The 17,457-nt window shown below is 49.3% G+C and overlaps 1 protein-coding gene across 5 annotated transcripts in view; it reads right to left on the bottom strand.

Annotated features, from left to right (window-relative positions):
• ATXN10 (ataxin 10) overlaps window positions 1-15,471 on the bottom strand; it is a 166,687-nt gene extending 151,216 nt beyond the window's left edge. For 2 of the 5 annotated variants that reach the window (XM_045464531.1, XM_045464533.1), the window contains exon 1: window positions 15,117-15,471. In XM_045464531.1, coding sequence (XP_045320487.1) covers window positions 15,117-15,232 — 116 coding nt within the window. In that variant the 5' untranslated portion in view covers window positions 15,233-15,471. The remainder of the gene's footprint in view (window positions 1-15,116) is intronic. The other 3 variants (XM_045464532.1, XM_045464534.1, XM_045464530.1) reach the window with 2 other exon arrangements.
• Between the last annotated feature and the right edge of the window lie 1,986 nt (window positions 15,472-17,457).

The following is a 17,457-nucleotide window of genomic DNA, read 5'->3' as shown; positions in this document are numbered from 1 at the left end:
GCACCTAACAGTCTTCTATACTTCTTCACTTCTCTACGGCCTTTAAAGAAAGCTATTTGGTATTGAGATCCAAAGCGGCCCTAATGTCCTCTGCCTTCAAATTCTAAGTTCGCTATCAAGAGAACGCAGCTAAGTATGTGAAATGATTAACGACAGTGAAATGGCCAACATCAGTCGATCGTTCCCATATTACAAATGTTACTATTAATAATAATTGCTGTCATTTCTGCTTTAACCAAACTAACACAAAATATTCACAGACTTTACAAAGCTTAGCTGCCTTATTCACAGAAGGCAGAAAGTACTTAGGAGGACAATTAAAATTCAACCGTTAGACATTCCTGTTAGATAGGAATGCATACCCTGAAGACAAGGTAAAAATGAAATGTTACATTACAGAACAAAAAAAGAAAAAAACAAGCCTTTGAATTATACAAAAGGTAGAATTTCATCTCCTTCAAGTTTGAACAGATCTGTAGGTTAAATCTTGGCAAGTCCTGTCTGAGTAAAATTAGATAAACCCACCCATGATCGTGTGTCAGAGATTAGACAGGTCTATCACACCGTGTGCACACACATTTTACAGTTAGGGCATCAGGTGGCACCTCCTACAGAAAAGGAAAACCACCGCTCGTCACCGCACTGCCCTGCTGAGACTTCCCTGCATTCTCGTATCTCACGTTCGATGACAAACCAGCATGGTAGGTCAGAACCGCACAGGCGCCGTCACTGGGAAAAACCATTCGAATGCGCACAGGTTCTGAGATTAAAGGAAGAAATCACTGGTGCTTCTTTAAAACCACAAACGGTGCTCACTGACTTCACCAGGCCGCACCGAACAAAAACAGAAAACAAAAACGTCTGCCCGTCCTGCCAGAAACAGCTTGGGGGCAAAATTCTGAAATTCATCTTTGCAGACCTCAAAATGCTTTTTACACCTTTTCCCTCTTCGGTGACATCCAGAACCCTCAAGCCGGCCCTGACAGCCCAGACCAATCCATTTTTCTGCAAAGGGCCAGAGAGTAAATACTTCAGGGCCGGAGGGCCTGACGATCTCTCGTCACAGCTTGGCAACTCTGCTGCGGGGGTAAAACCAGCCACAGACAACACCCACGCGAACGACCGTGGCTGAGTGCTAATAAAGTTCTACTTACCGACACTGCAATTTAAAGTTCATGTGATTTTCATGCGCCACAAAATTTATTTTTCCCAACCTTTAAAAACTGTAAAAACCAGAGTCGTCTGGGTGGCTCAGTCGGTTAAGTGTCCGACTCTTGATTTTGGCTCAAGTCGTGATCCCAGGGTTGTGGGATCAAGCCCCTCCACATTAAGTGTGGAGCCTGCTTAAGATCCTCTCTCTCTCCTTCTGCCCCTCTCTTCTGTTCACACACCCTCTCTCTCTTAAAAAAAAAAAAAAAAAAAAAAAAAGGTAAAAACCATTCTTAACTCACAGGCCATTAAAAAAAAAAGGATACAGACACATGAATGACGGCAGACCAGCCTTGGCCCCCGGATCAATTTAGCAACCCTTCTTTAAAGAATCCGAACACATCAGTCCTCCCCTAAAACCCCCAAAATCGCAAGCTTCCCCCTTTCCACTGTTCTCACTACAGTCAAAATTCATCTCTCGTCAGAATCAAATCTCAAAAGCACGATGCCAAGTCACAGAGGCCAAGAAAAGGCGAAACGGGCACAGACGTGGAAAAATAAACCACTGGCTACAGTGTCCCACAACGGCGCTGTGCATGCAATGACAGCACTGCCACCAGGCCTGCGGGGGCCGGGCCATTGTGGAAGGGGGCTGCAGCGACAACGATCCACGTGGGAAACCAGAGCTGGACCCTCCCCTATAACCACACAAAGAAGGTAACTGCAGATGCATCTAGGAATGTATGTTAACCAAACCTATAAACCTCTGGAAGAAAGCATACGGAGGACGTCTTACACTCTCAGGCAAAGAAAGATCTTGTATATGAGGCCTCATTAAGAACCTTATGAAAAACCTTACCCAAAACAGGGATGTCTGAGCACAGAACTCAGGAAGGTAAGGAAGCCCTGGGCACCTTCCTGGGAGAAGAGCGCGGGGGAAGGGAAAGGCGTATCTGGAGGGCTCGCGGAGAAGAAGCCCAACGAGGGAGTGGAAAGGTCACGTGAGTCCGAGGCAACACGGAACCAAACTGCACAGGCCAGAAGGACTTGGGCTCTTATCCTGATGTGAAGCCACAGAGGGTTCTGAGTGCCCTTCATTCTGAGGGACCCCTCTGGCTGCTCTATAACGACTGACCACAGGGGAGGACGAGACGACACCAGGAGACCAGGCAGGACGCTATTCTTGGAAACGACCATGGCAGCAGCAGGCACAGTAAGCAGAGATCAGATTCTGGATACATTCTGAAGAAACGGCCAATGAGGTCTGACGGGAAAAACTGTCAGAGGGCTACCTGAGAAAGGGGATTCCAGGAGCACTCCAGAACTTTGGCCTGAGCACCATCAGGAAAGGTGTATTTGCTGCTTACTGAAATGGAGATGGCCGGGAAGGCCCCTGGAGGGGAGGGACTCAGTCCAGGCAGGGATCCGTGAAGCGGGAGGTACCCACCCCAAACAACGAAACGTGCAGGAGGCAGACAAATGCACAAGTGTGACGTTCAGAAGGCAAGTTCGGCCAGAGACAAACATGACAGCCACCAGCAGATGGAGAGTTATTAAAGCGCAAGACCGAGCGAAGTCACTCGGGACTACAGGTAGAAGAGGGAAGAGGTCTGAGGACTGAGCCCTGGGACCTGAGGAGGCGGCGATTCAGAAGAGGGCGGGGACACAGAAGCTGAGTGAAGAAAGGGTCAAAGGCAGCTGACAGGTCAAGTGAGCTAAGAATTTCAGAGGAAGACCACTGGACTTAGCAGTGGATTAGAATGGGTTCAAGAGAAAGACACTGCAGTAGGTGAATATAAAACACTCTCCGGAGTCATAAACAGCAGCAGAAAACTGGGATCATGGCTCAAAGAGACAGAGTTTCCTATGAATGGGAAAAACTTATAGCAGATATATAAACTGATGAAAATAATCCAACAGAAAGGGTAAAACTGATTATTTAAGAGGGGGGGGGTGGATTACTGCAGCAGTGGATGCAAAAGGGAGTGATGTCTAGTGCAGACCTGAGAGGGGTCGCATCAGGGCAGGAGGCTCATCCACAGCCACAGAAGGCAGGGCAGGTTATGGGCACGGACACAGGCAGGTGGGAGAGCGGGTGATAGGAGCCCCTGGGAATTATCTTCTGGTGGCTCCATCTGTCTCAGTGAAACAGGAAACCAGGAGTGAGGACGAGGGAGAGGCAACGGAAACAAGGACCGCGAAAGGCGCGCAAGGTTGGGCGGGGGCAGGAGACTATGGCCGAGGGAAACACAGGAGCACCGCCAGGCAGCGCTAAGTTGGGCTAGTGATCAGTTTAAAGACAGCCCCATGAGCAGGGTCGTGTAGTAATCACCACCGTGATGTGAGACCAGCGAGCATGGCTGGAAGTTCTTCTCCAGCCTCGTTGGGTGCAGACACCAAGGACAGGACAGGTGGGCTTTAACCAGAGCTGAAGCTGTCCCAGGAAAGCATGAGGCATGAGAAGTAGGAGATCAAGAGACTGTAGGTCCTGGTGGGGCTGAAGACTGTTGGGGTAGGTGACCTAGAGAGAGCCAGAGCAGACCTCCCGAAGTTGAGATCGTGACGGGAAGGCAGCTACCATCAATGAAAGGCCTAGGGGAGCGCTGGTTGGATGGGGTGCGGGTCAAGCTCAGCAAAGGAGAGGAAGTCAAGGAACGAGAAGGGCGGAGTAACGCAACGACAACCTATGCGGATACTGAAATAACCAAGACCTAAGATAGGACAAGCAGCACAGAGTTAACAGTGAGCCAGAGCGAAGTCTGCAAGGAACGAGCTGACATGACCCACAGAACTCTCCTAACGGCAGAAGTGACCCATGGGCAGCCTACGCCGACGGTGTGAGATGGAAAGCCGGAGGGGTCACAGGGGAAAGGTCTGGAAGCAGCAACGACGATCAAGGTGAATGCCCACCACACCTTCAAGCCCAGCGGCACGGGATAGAGAGAAAACAGCCTCCCATTTGGAAGACCTTCTGGAAAGGCATTCCTCAGAGGTGAGCCGTATTTCACTTAGATCAAGAAGATGAATGTTCAAGGAAATGAGCACACAGAGAATTTTGCTAAGGGTGTATGGGAAGGGTTTTCAGGGCTGAGGGGTCGGAAAAGGAGTCATGACAAAGCCTTCAGGGAAGCAGGGAATGAGAGAAAACCTAGTTTACCGTATAAATTAGAAAACCAGCTTGTGAATGTCTACCAAACTCCCGGCCGAGATTTTATTTTCAGTGGCTCCGAAACCACAAGTCACCACGGGGAAAACTGATGTCTCTGTGCCATGGAGGGTTTCCATCACGTAACGGTCTATCTTACCATCTGCCTTCTTTAATGACTTTTGATAAAGCTGCATAATGTTCTCAGGGAGGACGAGAGCCCCTGACACTTCACCGTGCCCGTTAACACCAGGCACTTGACTAAGCCCCATGCCATGAACTGCTCAAGGGCTACGAGAGTGCTGCTTGCCTCCGAGCGGTCTTCTTAGCCCAATGAGACTTGTCCAGGCCGCGGCCGTCAGACAGGTTGACTCAGCGTGGTCGGGCCCAGGGTTCCTGTCCCTCCGAGTAAGCTTCCTTGCCCACAGTCCAGGGACCGCTACAAAAGACTAGAAGAAGAAGAAGCTGAGAAATCCTGCCTGAGGGCACTGGTGGTCACAGCTCCGACCTTATTTACTTTGACTCGCTGGCTCGAACTTCTTCCTGTCTGTTTTGTCCATTTAAGATAATTGAATGTGAGGGGTGGCTCACACTGACCACATCTGTATTTTGAAGCTGAGTCAGAACACCTTACCAAATAGTTCCATGTGGTATTCCAGCTCATGGCCTAGGTAAAAATAAAGGAAGCTGTCATCATACTCTGAAAGTGCTTTTTATAGTGGAACTTAATTGATGTTCTCTCTCAACAAAGTTGATCTGAATCATGGTTGAGTCAAGATGCCATATGGCAACCTTCGCTGAGGACTCGTGTGGGTTTTTTTGGGTTTTTCGTTTTGTTTCATTTTTTGTTTTTGTTTTTGGTGCGGCCCAAGATCCCTGCCGGCCGGAGGCTCAGTAATGTTTGGGGAAAACCTATGTGAGTACGTGTATACACAGGCGGATAGGTTTATTTGGAGTTCTGCAGTGTGGTGACCTCTGAAGTGCTCATTCTATTCCCTTTCTTTGCGAAAGTTAGTCAACGTGTTTATACAAGCAACTGGGAATACCAAGACCTTTTTTACCTCTTGAAATCATAGTCATCTGTCACATTTGGTATTTTTCCTATACCTTCCTTACAGGAGTCTTTCCTCTGTGGTCTCTCTCTGTATCTTCTGACTCAAGCAAATGAACTAGTCAAGGAAGTAATAAGAATACCATCAGGTGCTCATTATGTGCTTGGCCTTAAAGCAGGTTCTGAGAACACAGAGGTAAACAAGAAGCCTGCCCTCGGGCTGCTCTCACCCTAGTGGGACTGGCAGGTGACTAAGTGATCGGAACACAGCATGACGATTTTTCAAAGAGGGAAGCAGAGTGCCAAAGGGAACAGAGGGCAGGAGGCGCCCCGAAGATGAAGACAGGCTTTCATCAGGAGGTGAAACGGTAATTAACCTTGAAGGAAAATGAGATGCGTGCGTGGCGCAAGTGAAAGGCACACGGCACTCGCGCTTATAAACTCGGTGTCACAGCAACTGATCTATTCCCACTGCGGGTGTCAAACACACGGCTTGTGCGGTACCTACAGCTGCGGTGCTAAACACCAGCGTGTGTGAAGTGACCAAATAATTGAAAGGTCAGTAAACCAAATTAAAAGCTTTTCTGTAGCCAGAACAATCATTACTGACCGGCTCTCAGTGCCAGGAAGTGACCTTCTCGTCTCAGCCACTGGCTCCTCGCTGCCAAACCCTCGAAATGGACCAGGAGCTGTGTTAGAAAATGCTGGACAAGAAGACAGTCCCTCAACAAGGTCGCAGTCCAGCAGGGAGAAAGACATACAGAGGCTAATGAAAAGTGCTGTGAAGGAGCTCACGCCAGAAGCCTCTCTCCTCCATTCCAAGCAATGTAATCACAATTATTTTTAAAATATATAAACACACGGCCGACTTTAAAACAAGACACGTATCTCCATACCCAAGGCCCGAATGGAAACACTCAGCCATGATCAGGTCTAAGACCAAGGAGTGAAACAGGTTCGAGGATCAGCAAAAAGCCCGCCTGATGGGAACCAAAACGCGATGCCCCTGCATTACGTGGCAACGAGTGGCAGTGAGAGAGCCAACACGTGAAACTCCGCGCTAGGACAGGCCTCCCCCGCGTCTGAAGATGGAACAGTACAGTGTGAACTGCCGAAAGTCCAAGGCAATCCAAATGTCCACCAGTAAGAAAAAAGGGAGATAAGTTCTGTACTCTTGTGACGGCACACTTCACAACAGCTGACGCTAATGGCCCAGCTCTCCACGCGTGACAGCTGGCGGCACTCAACTCAGAAACAACTCAAACGAGTACGAAACGCAAACGAGAGCATATAGTATGATGTTCATGGAGTAAAGAGGGAAGAACGGGATTGGAAGCTGAAACAAAGACCCGCCCCCCAGCACGATCCCCGCCTCGTGGTGTTCACGCTGTCCTCCCGGGGCCATTACAACACGCGACAGAAAGGCTGGTCATTTCCGAGATCATAAAGACGCTCCGGCGTCCACCTCGAGCATGCTCTCTTGGATCCCGCGTGGAACAAGCCAGCCGCCAGGGCGGGCGCAGCCCTAGGCAAGAGTCCACGTGGCACGGACCCGAAGTGTCGGGCGCAAAGCCTTGCGTGAGCTTCAGATCAGGGCTCCAGCCCCAGTCAGGCCTTGGGCGGCTGGCTGACCGGGTGGACAGCCTGACTGCCACCTCATGAAAGACTGAGCCAGGTCCACCCAGCCGAGCAACTCCCGCCCCTCACAAACCCTGTGAACTAATAAACGTCTGTGGCTTTCAGCTGCTAATTTGTGGGTAATGTGTTCTCACCCAGAGGATATTAACAGTATCAGTAATGTTCTGGACTTGGCGAGAACACGACAAAATTTTAACATTTGTTGATTCTGCAAGTCAATTACATGGGTACTTATTAGATCATCTGTTATACCACCTTCCATGAAGGCATTCACATTATTATGTTTGTGGTTTTGATTTGTCAAGAGTTTAAAAACAAGCAAACCAACAAAAATACACGGATGAAAACTAATAAAAAGCTTCAATTTCCTTCTCCAAAGAGCACACGAGTATGGTTGTTCTAAACGTTGGTTCCTACGGCTGTCACGCCATGCAAAGACATCGAAATCCTTCTGCCTAAGTCACAACACTGTTATTGGCAAGTATTCACTTTTTGTTTTGGATGTTCTTATAGCTTCTTAAAATTATTTACCATTGCTAACGTAACTTTCTACCAAGGAATTAAAATGTTGGCATGAAATCACTGCCCACATCTTGGATCTGAAAAACCATCTTTCTTCCACTGTGTTTCTTGTCCTTACACCTACTTTGTATTCCAAAGTTTCAGAGGCAGTTCCAAAAGCCTATTGAAACTAGAACCTGACTGCAGAACTGCAATGAATTTAAAGCCTTCCCAAGCGCGACTGTGAATTACACAAAATTCTCAGGAGTTACCACACAGTTCTTTTCATTTTTCACTCTTGACTCTGACCAGAGCCTGCAATGATAATAATGGTGTTTGCTGGGCACCAGCCATGTGCCAGGCACCGTTCCGAACTCTACATACAGAACACTCTAACACCTACATCCCCCCTACAGGGGAAGCATAATTATTATACCCATTTTCTTTTGCGGGAGGGTGAGGAGAACTGTAGTAACTTACAGTTCTACGTTATTTTAATGAGTTGTGACAAATGCATGCCCCCGGGCACCCAATCATACCCCCACCTAAAGACAGCACATTTCCTTTGCTCCAGAGAATTCCTTTGCTCCTCATGTTCCTTTCTAGTCAATCCCCAACCTCTTTTGACAAACACTGTTCAGATCTGTGCCACCACTGATTAGCCTTGCCAACTGTAGAACTTCACAAAAATAAAATTACACAGGACATACTTTGTGCCTGGCTTCTTTCACTCGGTATGCCACGGAGATCCACCCATAGTGTTGTGTGTATCGGTGGTTTTTTCATTCAAAGTACCACATAGTTTTAGCCATTCTCCCGCTGGTGGACATCTGACATGTCTCTAGAGTTTGGCTAACGTCAATAAAGCTTCTGTAAGGATTTTTTTTACAAGTCTTTCATAGACGTAAGTTCTTGGATCTCTTAGGCAAATTCCTGGACTCATGGATTAAACTTTACAAAAAACTGCCAAAATGTTTCCCAAAGCAGGTGTACCGTTTACACTCCCTGCAGCAAGTTGTGAGAGTTCCAGATGCTCCACATCCTTGCCGAAATTTGGTGCTGGCGGTCATTTTAATTTTAGCCATTCTAATGGGTATGCAGACGTATCTCATTATGGTTTTGTTTATAAAAGCTTTATTGAGATATAACTAACATAGCATACAATTTGATGTATTTTTGTATATGACATTGTTAATTTTTTCACTGCAGTAAAATATGCAGCACCACCTCCCCCCCACCGCCTTATCCACAAGTTCACTTTCAACAGTTCCAGCGACGGCAGTCAACCTCAGTCCAGAGGCAGGAGCCGGCTTTCTGATACACCATCAGCAGGTCAACAGCAGCCTAGCACCGCGTCACAATGCCTACGTCATACACCTCCCTTCATGTTATCATGCAGACGTTGTATCATCTCACATCATCACAAGTAGGGTGAATACAGCACAGCAAGATCGCCTGAGAGAGACACCACATTCACAGAACTTTTATTACAGTGTGCTACTACTGTTCTATTTTGCTATTAGTTTTTGCCATTAATTTCTTACTATGCCTAATCTATGTTAAATGTTATCATAGATTGTAGTACGAATAGAAAAAAACATAGTATATACAGAATTCAGGAGTATCTACAGTTTCGGGAATCCACCAATGGTCTTGGGACGTGTCCCCTACGGATAAGGGGGAAACTACTGTGTATCTAACATAAATGTTGTCGTTTTGAGCATTTTTAAACATAAAATTCACTGGTCTGAATTATATTCAGTGTTGCACAACCACCACCACTATCTAATTCCAAACTTTTGAACACCCCAAATAGAAACTCTAGAACCATTAAGCAGTAACTCCCCCCCACCCCACCCTCTGCTGGTAACCTCTAATGTGCTTTCTGCCTCCAATTTGCCTAATTCTAAGTACTTCATGTAAGTGGCATCGTACAATAGTTGTCCTTTTATGTCTGGCTTCTGCACTTAGCATGTTTTCAAGGTTCATCCACGTGGTACCACGTATCGGCACTTTGTTCCCTTTTACGGCTAAATACCATCGCAACGGACGGACGGACCACATTTTGTTTATCCATTCTTCTGCTGATGGACGCTCGGGCTGTCTCCACCTTTCGGCTATTTTGAGTCGTGCTACCCCGAATGCTGGCTCACAAGTATCTGTTGGCGCCCCAGCTTTCAGTTCTGTGACACGTGCCTCTGAGCGGGACCGTGGAGTCGCATTAGCTCGTCGAGGAGCCACCAAACTCTGCCACAGCAGTGCTACCATTTGGCAGTCCCACTGACACCACCCAAGTGCTCCAATTTCTCCCCGTGCTCCCCAGCACTTCCCTTTCTCTGCCGCCTGTCACTGCCATCCTAAAGAATATAAAGCAGGATCTCATTTCAGTTTGCATTTCCCTAACGACTACTGACACCGAGTACTTCATCAGGCTTGCTGGCCGTTGATGTATCTTCTCTGACGAAGCATAGACCTTTTTCACCCAATTTGTTAATTGGGTTGTCTTGTTACTCCCGGGTTGTAGGAGCACTTCATAATTTCCGAAACAAGTCCTCTGTCAGACATATGTATTGCAAGTCTTTTCTCTCCGTTTATGGCTTGCCTTTTCATTTTCTTAATGGTGTCTTTTGAGAAGTAGCTTTTAATTTTGATAAAGTCAATTTTTCCTTGCATGGTTAGTATCCTCTGTGCGCTGGATAAGAAATGTCTGCCTACACTCCAGCTCACAAAGATATTCTCCCGTGTTTTCTTCTCAGCACTTTATAGTTTGAACTTTTATGCGGAGGTCTAACTCACGTTGGAATATTTTTTGGTGGATGGTGCAATGTGTGAGCCGAAGTTCATTTTATTCCAATCAGATATCAAGTTATCCCACCATCATTATTAAAAGAAATCGTTTTTAAACTGATTTTGGTTTTGAGTTCTCAAATATTCTTCAAAGGGAACATATCTGGAAACGGTCTCAATTTTTCAAACACATTTAGCACTCAATAAAATGGGACCAAAGTACTGAACACAAGAAACTGACAACAGGAAGTTATCAGGACAAAAAAGGGGGGTAGGGAGGGGGAGTTATCAGGCAAGTTATCTTTCAAATAACTATAATTAATACGTTCAAGAAAGCAAGCAACAAAATGAATCTCTTAAAAAACTCAAAGAGAAATTCTGCAATACAATCACTCAAAAACATAGTATCTGAAACTAAAAACACAGCAGATAACAGCACACTAGACATAGCAGAAGAGAGGATCAGAAAGCTAGAAGGTAGATTAACAGAAAATGTTCAAATGGAAGCTCTGAGAGAATGGACAACACAGAAAGGAGCCTATGATACATATAAAATACAGGGAAAGGTTTAACCTACGTGTAAGTGGAGTGCTAGAAGGAAAAGAATGGGGAAGAAGCAAAAAACATCTGTCAAGCACCTGTAACTACCAGATTTCGTGTTACTTGCTAGGGGTAAGTGACTGTGACATGCTCACTTCCGTCAAGAAGCTTATCAAATGGAAGCACAATGAGCTAGGAGTCTAAGGCGAAAATTTTATAGAAAATGGGACCCAAATGTAACATTACTTCAGGAATACTCAAAAACCAGAACATAATCTTCTCTGTAGAAAAGCATACAGAGCAACCATCTCCAACAGAACTTTCTACAATGAGGGAAATATTCCACAGCTACGGTGTCCAATAAGGCAGCCACTGGTCACAAGTGGCTACTGAGTACTTAAAATGCAGCCAGTGCAGGAACAAAATTATTCATTTTACTTATTTCTAATTAAACAGCCACACACAGCTAATGGCTACTTAACGGACAGTGGTATAGGTACAGGGCAGGACAACAAATTTCATGACTGCACATGTTAACAGGGAGGTCTGGCTGCATCATAAAGAGAGATGATGTAGAGATACACCATGAAGGTAACTAAAGGGTTGGAAAACCTCCAGCAAAACCCCAAAAATAGAATTTTTAATGCATTTTTATCTTGCTTTGTTTCAGAAAGGATTTAGTATGACTTACAAAGACTCCCAGCACAGCAAGAAAAATTACAATAGATGTTAAAAATGCAAATACATACATTAAACAAAGGATATAAAACAACTTTAACACATAAGAAAAGGAATTACCTTCCACAAAGAAATAGCTGAATATCTTAACACTGGTATTTATGACCCTATGCATTTTTTTATGGACTTTTGTGATTAAGATACTATTCAAGAAGTGGGTTACAGAATCCAGAGCATGAAGAATTTAGATTGGTATATTAACCATCTATTGCTACATAACAAAGTACCCCCAAATTGAACAGTTTAAAACAGTAACACTTGTGGTCTTGCGCAGGAATCTGCAAGTGTGCGAGTGGGGTGGCTCTGGCTTAGGGTCTCACGAGGTTGTGCAGGTGCCTGAAGGCTTCCCGTGGACCAAGCGTCCGCTTCCAACACAGTTCATCACATTCCTCACCACGCAGATCTCTCCGCATAGATGCTTGAGTGTCCTCACGACATGGCAGGTGACTCCGTCAGTGATTCAAGAGAGCGCAAAGAGGGAGCTGTGCTGCCTTTTAGGACCTAATCGCAAGTCGCACGCCTTCAAGTGTGCCATAATCTATTACAACAACAGCACGTCCCTAAACTCGGCCCACATGCAAGGAGAGAGGAATTCTCCTCCTCCGGCAGGACAGAGTTGCAAAGAATTTGTGAGCACATCCAAAACCACTGCGATGTGATAGGAGGACTTCTGTTCACTTGGGGGTTGCCAGAAGTTGTAATGAGATCCTGGGATCCCTCTCCCTGGAAACCCCAAAATCAGAATAAATTATAACCTTTTTGAAAGAGCTGCAACTGCTTTCTCAAATGCAAGACAGTAAGCACAATCGGGTTCTCGGTCACTTACAGCCCCATCGCTTTTGAACAGCAGCTATAAAATAAACGACATAAAACAGCGTGCTGTGCAGATACTATTACAGATCCTCACGGTAATCCTGCAAAGTGAGAGGCTTGATCCCCACTTTCCAGATGAGAAGTAAGTCCAGGGAGATAAGCCATGATCCTTGTCTGGGTCTACCTGGTTCCCAAGGTTTTCTTCTTCCGCTACAGGATACTTCTCTTACTCCAGCCACCGCAGAGGCTAGTGTCATGGCAACAAACGTAGGGGGAAGTACCACAAAATACGCTACACCAGCTCAGATCTCCACCTTGTGTTCCATCAGTTACATTCTCACTCTCCTCCGTCCGTGTTTGTTTTGCCTGGTGTTTCCCACCGGCTGCTCGGAGGCCTCCATTTGCTTCACTTTATGTCCCATCCTCCCTCCATCGGCATCGGAGGAGCGACCAGTAACTTGCTCAAAGACACACAGAAGCAGCAGCGACAGAAGCAGAACCAAGAACCTGTCCCTACAAACCCTCAAGGAGGGCTCTCTGCACCACCACGCATTTCAGCCTCCCCCTCCCAAGACCTGCTCGCCAGACTCTGCCTGGAACAGGAACACGGACCCAGGAAAGCTGGCACCAAATGTGGGAAGCTTCTTCCTCTGCTCGTTCTCCCCCAACAATCCAGGTGGACCCAGAGACCTGTCCGTTCAACCTTGTAGATATTTTTCAGCACTCATCCCATCCATCCCCATAAACAAGGTCCTAATTCAGATTAGCTGTTCTTTGACTCGGGTTCCACATCAGCTTCTTAAAAGTCCCTTGCCTCTAGCCTCACCCTCTCTGATTTATTCCCCATACAGCAGAGAGTTCGGTCTAATGCCCAGATCTTAGCTTGCCATTCCCTTAAAAGAACCGTCAATAGCTCCCCATCAACTCCCCTCACAACAGTGCAGAGGGCCTTGTAAACTGACCCAGGGCCTTGGATTTCATCCTACAGGTTATAAAAAGGGATCTGACTTTTTTTTTTTTTTTTTTTAGTTTTTTTAAGGTTTATTTATTTTTGAGAGAGAGATAGAGAGTGAGTGGGGGAGGGACAGAGAGAGCAGGGAGACACAGAACCCGAAGCAGGCTCCAGGCTCCGAGCTGTCAGCACAGAGCCCAATGCGGGGCTCGAACTCACGGACCGCGAGATCATGACCTGAGCCGAAGTCGGACGCCCAACCGACTGGGCCACGCAGGTGCCCCAAAAGGGATCTGATGTTTGAATGTCTCCTCTGTACCAGACGCCTTACCTATGCTACTGCATTTAATCCTCTCAGGAACCCTACAAAATCCATATATGGTCCCTCTGCACCCAAAGTAATCCAAAGCCTTTCCCGGCCCACCAATCCATCCAACAGATCCACAGACCCCTTCCGTGTGACCGCTTGCTCGTCAAGAACCCCATTACAATTTGTTCACACGGCCAAGGCTCGACAAAAGGGATCATGTCAGATTCACCTTTATACCCTCCGCACCTAACAAAGAACCTGTTTCCGAGTAGGTACTCAGTACATGACTGATGGCTGATAACTGACTACAGGGAAGGTCCACCATGGTATGGGTGCACTGAAGCATTAACCAACATATGTCCTAGGAGTACCATATCATGTAACTTGTGTCCCAAGAAGCCCCCAGAACAGTGCCCTCGGCTTTCACACTCCTTCCACAGCTCAGTGCTTCTAATGTGATTTAAGGGAGACGTGCCCAGACCCAGGTGTCCCATTCAAAGACTAGAGGGCCTCTGGGGACCCATCCTCTGGACCAACCCACATCTGGCTGTCCCTTCTTTCTATGTTCCCTCTGCTCTTTGTACACACCTCCCCCCCCCCCCATTGTAAAATTATCTGCTGGCTCCCCAGAACAGGACTTCTCACGAAAGGACTTCATTTTTCACCTTCACCACCCAGCACAGTACCTGGCCCATGGAGGGCCATCGATACATGTATTAAAGGATAAGAATACCAGCTAACGTGCATCTAGGACTACGCGTCAGGCATGAATTACGGATTTAATACGCATTACCTCATACCATCCTTACAGCAACCCCACCAGGGACGTGCTGGGCAACACCGGCACCGAGGCCCAGAGAAGACCAGAACAAAATCAAGCACTGACTTACAACGTCATACGTTCTGCATTTTCACGCGCTTTATTTGTGTCATTCATCCCTCTGCACAATCCAGCAACGAGGGTACGTACTGCATTCGCACTTCTAGACAAGGAAAACCTAAGGCTCGGAGAAATCGCCCAGAAACGCACAACTTGTAAGGCCAGGAACCGAATCCAGGCGCGCCAGACTCGCGGGCCTTTCCCACACGGCCACCTTGCCCCCCACTAGCAGTCAGGACCCAAACGGCCGGTTCGCTCGGGACCAGGGCGCACACCGCGCTGCCCACCCCCACCCCACCCCCCCACGGGGACTGTCCCCACCGCGCTCTCGCGGCCGCCCGCCTGCCCCCCGCCAGCGGGCCGCCGGGCCACCGCGGGCCGCGCCGGCGCTCCGGGCCAGGGCCCAGCAAGCCCGGGGGCGGGTGGCACGGGGCTCGCGTGGGGCGGTCCCCTTCGCGCGCGCGCGGCTCCACGCCCGTGCCGGCGGGTGGGGGGCAGGTGTCAGCCCCCCGGGGCCCCTCGGGCCCACGGCCGAGGCCTCCGCCGCCCGCCTCCCGGGGGAGGGGCGCCCGCTCCCCGCCCGCCCGCCCGCCCGCGCCGCCCGGCCGTTACCGGTTCCGCTGCTCTTTGAAGAGCGCCGTCAGCGCGCGGAGGGCCTCCAGGTCCTGGATGGGCGCGGGCACCATGACGCCGGACAGCCGGGCGGGCGGCGGCCTGGGCGCCGCCATCTTGCCGCTCGCAGCTCGCGGAGCCGGGCGCCGACGAGGAGCAGGAGGAGGAGCAGGAGGCGCGGGGCGAGCGCAGGCCGGGGAGGAGCGCGCCCCGCAGCCGCCGGACGCCGCCGCCGCCGCCGCCGCCTCCGCGCCGCCGCAGCCCGGGCCCCGCGGGAGAGCGCGACGACGCGCTCCCAGGCTCCCCTCGGGCGGCGACGGGGACGACGCGGCGCGGGGAGGGGGCGCGGGCGGAAGTCCCGCCTGAGGGGAGGGGGCGCGGGCGGAAGTTCGGGGGGGAGGGGCGCCGGGAGGGCGAGAAGTGGAGCCGAGGACCCAGGCTCGGAGGGGGAGATGCAGGAAGGGGTGGGCGCCTGGCCAGGAGGGGGTACAGGGACAGGTGCACCCGGGAAGGGGGGAGGAGATGCGGGCGTGGGAGGCCCTGGCCGGATGGGGGTACAGGGACAGGTGCACCCGGAAAGAGGGGGGAGATGCGGGCGTGGGAGGCCCTGGCCGGATGGGGGTACAGGGACTGTCGCACCCGGAGGGGCAGATGCGGGCGTGGGGGGGCCTGGCCGGGAGGGGGTATAGGAACAGGTGCACCCGGGGGGGGGCGGGGGGGAAGATGCGGGCGTGGGAGGCCCTGGCCGGATGGGGGTACAGGGACTGTCGCACCCGGAGGGGCAGATGCGGGCGTGGGGGGGCCTGGCCGGGAGGGGGTACAGGAACAGGTGCACCCGGGGGGGGGCGGGGGGGAAGATGCGGGCGTGGGAGGCCCTGGCCGGATGGGGGTACAGGGACTGTCGCACCCGGAGGGGCAGATGCGGGCGTGGGGGGGCCTGGCCGGGAGGGGGTACAGGAACAGGTGCACCCGGGGGGGGGGCGGGGGGGAAGATGCGGGCGTGGGAGGCCCTGGCCGGATGGGGGTACAGGGACAGGTGCACCCAGAGGGGGAGATGCGGGCAGGGGGGACCCGTGGGAGGGGGTGCACGGGAGGGACAGAAGTTCTGAAGCTCCCTGTGAGGAGAAGGTTGAAGACCTCATCCAGCTGTTGAAATGGCTTTATCCGTGCCCCTACATGGACCCACTGAAAAGTGGATCTCAGCCCCTGAAGCCCAGTTCCCAGTACTTAGTGATCATTTACTGGTGATACCAGATCATTTACCAAGCACTTTAGGTACGTTGAGAATACGTGCATCCAGCTCACGGAGGGCTTAAAACATAATTAGAAGTCACGTAGCTAAATTCTGTAGCAGTAACTTGAGAATTGTTTTTTCCTAAATAGGATTTTTTTTTCTTGAGAGAGAGAAAGCACACATGAGAGTGAGGGAGAGGGGTAGAGGGAGAGAGAGAGAGAGAGAGAGAGAGAGAGAAAGAATCCCAAGCTGGCTCCACACTCAGTGCAGAGCCCAATGTGGGGCTCTAACCCACGACCCTGGGATCATGACCTGAGCTGAGATCAAAAGTCCAATGCTCAGCCCACTGAGCCACTCGCGTGCCCCAGAATTGCTTTTTCCTAAGGGAAATGAATATATTTTTCAAGAATCACAATATTCTGTGGCTGGTGTTGGTAATGCACATATTTTCTTTCTACTACCCTTTATCATACTGTGCATACATTAAACATTGTCCCCAAGCCCTGTGCTAGGTGAAATGATCCCAACCCTGAAGGAACTCCAGACAAAAGAGCCTTGATAACTATGACGGAGGACTGTACGAATTGCTATGGGACCACATAAAATCTGTAGATACATGCGCCTGACATTTTGACTTGTAAATAGGACTGTGTTTCTAATGTGGCACTTTTGATGATCTTTGCTACAGAAAACTTAAAGACAATAACCACCACCAGAGAAACGCCTCTTACATCTGCAAGTTAAGTGATAACGTAACTCAGTCTTACCCATTCAACTGCCTACGTATTCATTCCAGAAATACTTCTGTAAGCCAATTATGTGCCAGGCATTAGATCGCCTAACGGTGCCAAAGAAAATTCAGAATGTTTAGCAGTCCTTGGATTAGCAAGGCAAAATCACCCAATATTTCCCTGAGGAGCAGGGGATGGTAAAATGCTTCATCATGCATCAAGATTTCACCCCTTAGTTTTCTATCCTCAATCGTAAAACGAAAGTAACTACCCTGATTCTTCCAGAAAACATTCCCCATAATATTCAAATGTATTGCCTGGAAAGTTGTAATGTCCTAACTGGTTTCTTGGCCCCTTCTCTTGCCTCCCTACATTC

The sequence above is a fragment of the Leopardus geoffroyi genome, chromosome B4, assembly GCF_018350155.1.
Source record: "Leopardus geoffroyi isolate Oge1 chromosome B4, O.geoffroyi_Oge1_pat1.0, whole genome shotgun sequence".
NCBI classification, from domain to species: domain Eukaryota; kingdom Metazoa; phylum Chordata; class Mammalia; order Carnivora; family Felidae; genus Leopardus; species Leopardus geoffroyi.
Note: the sequence above shows the minus strand (reverse complement) of the source record. Positions and strands in the feature narration are given on the sequence as shown.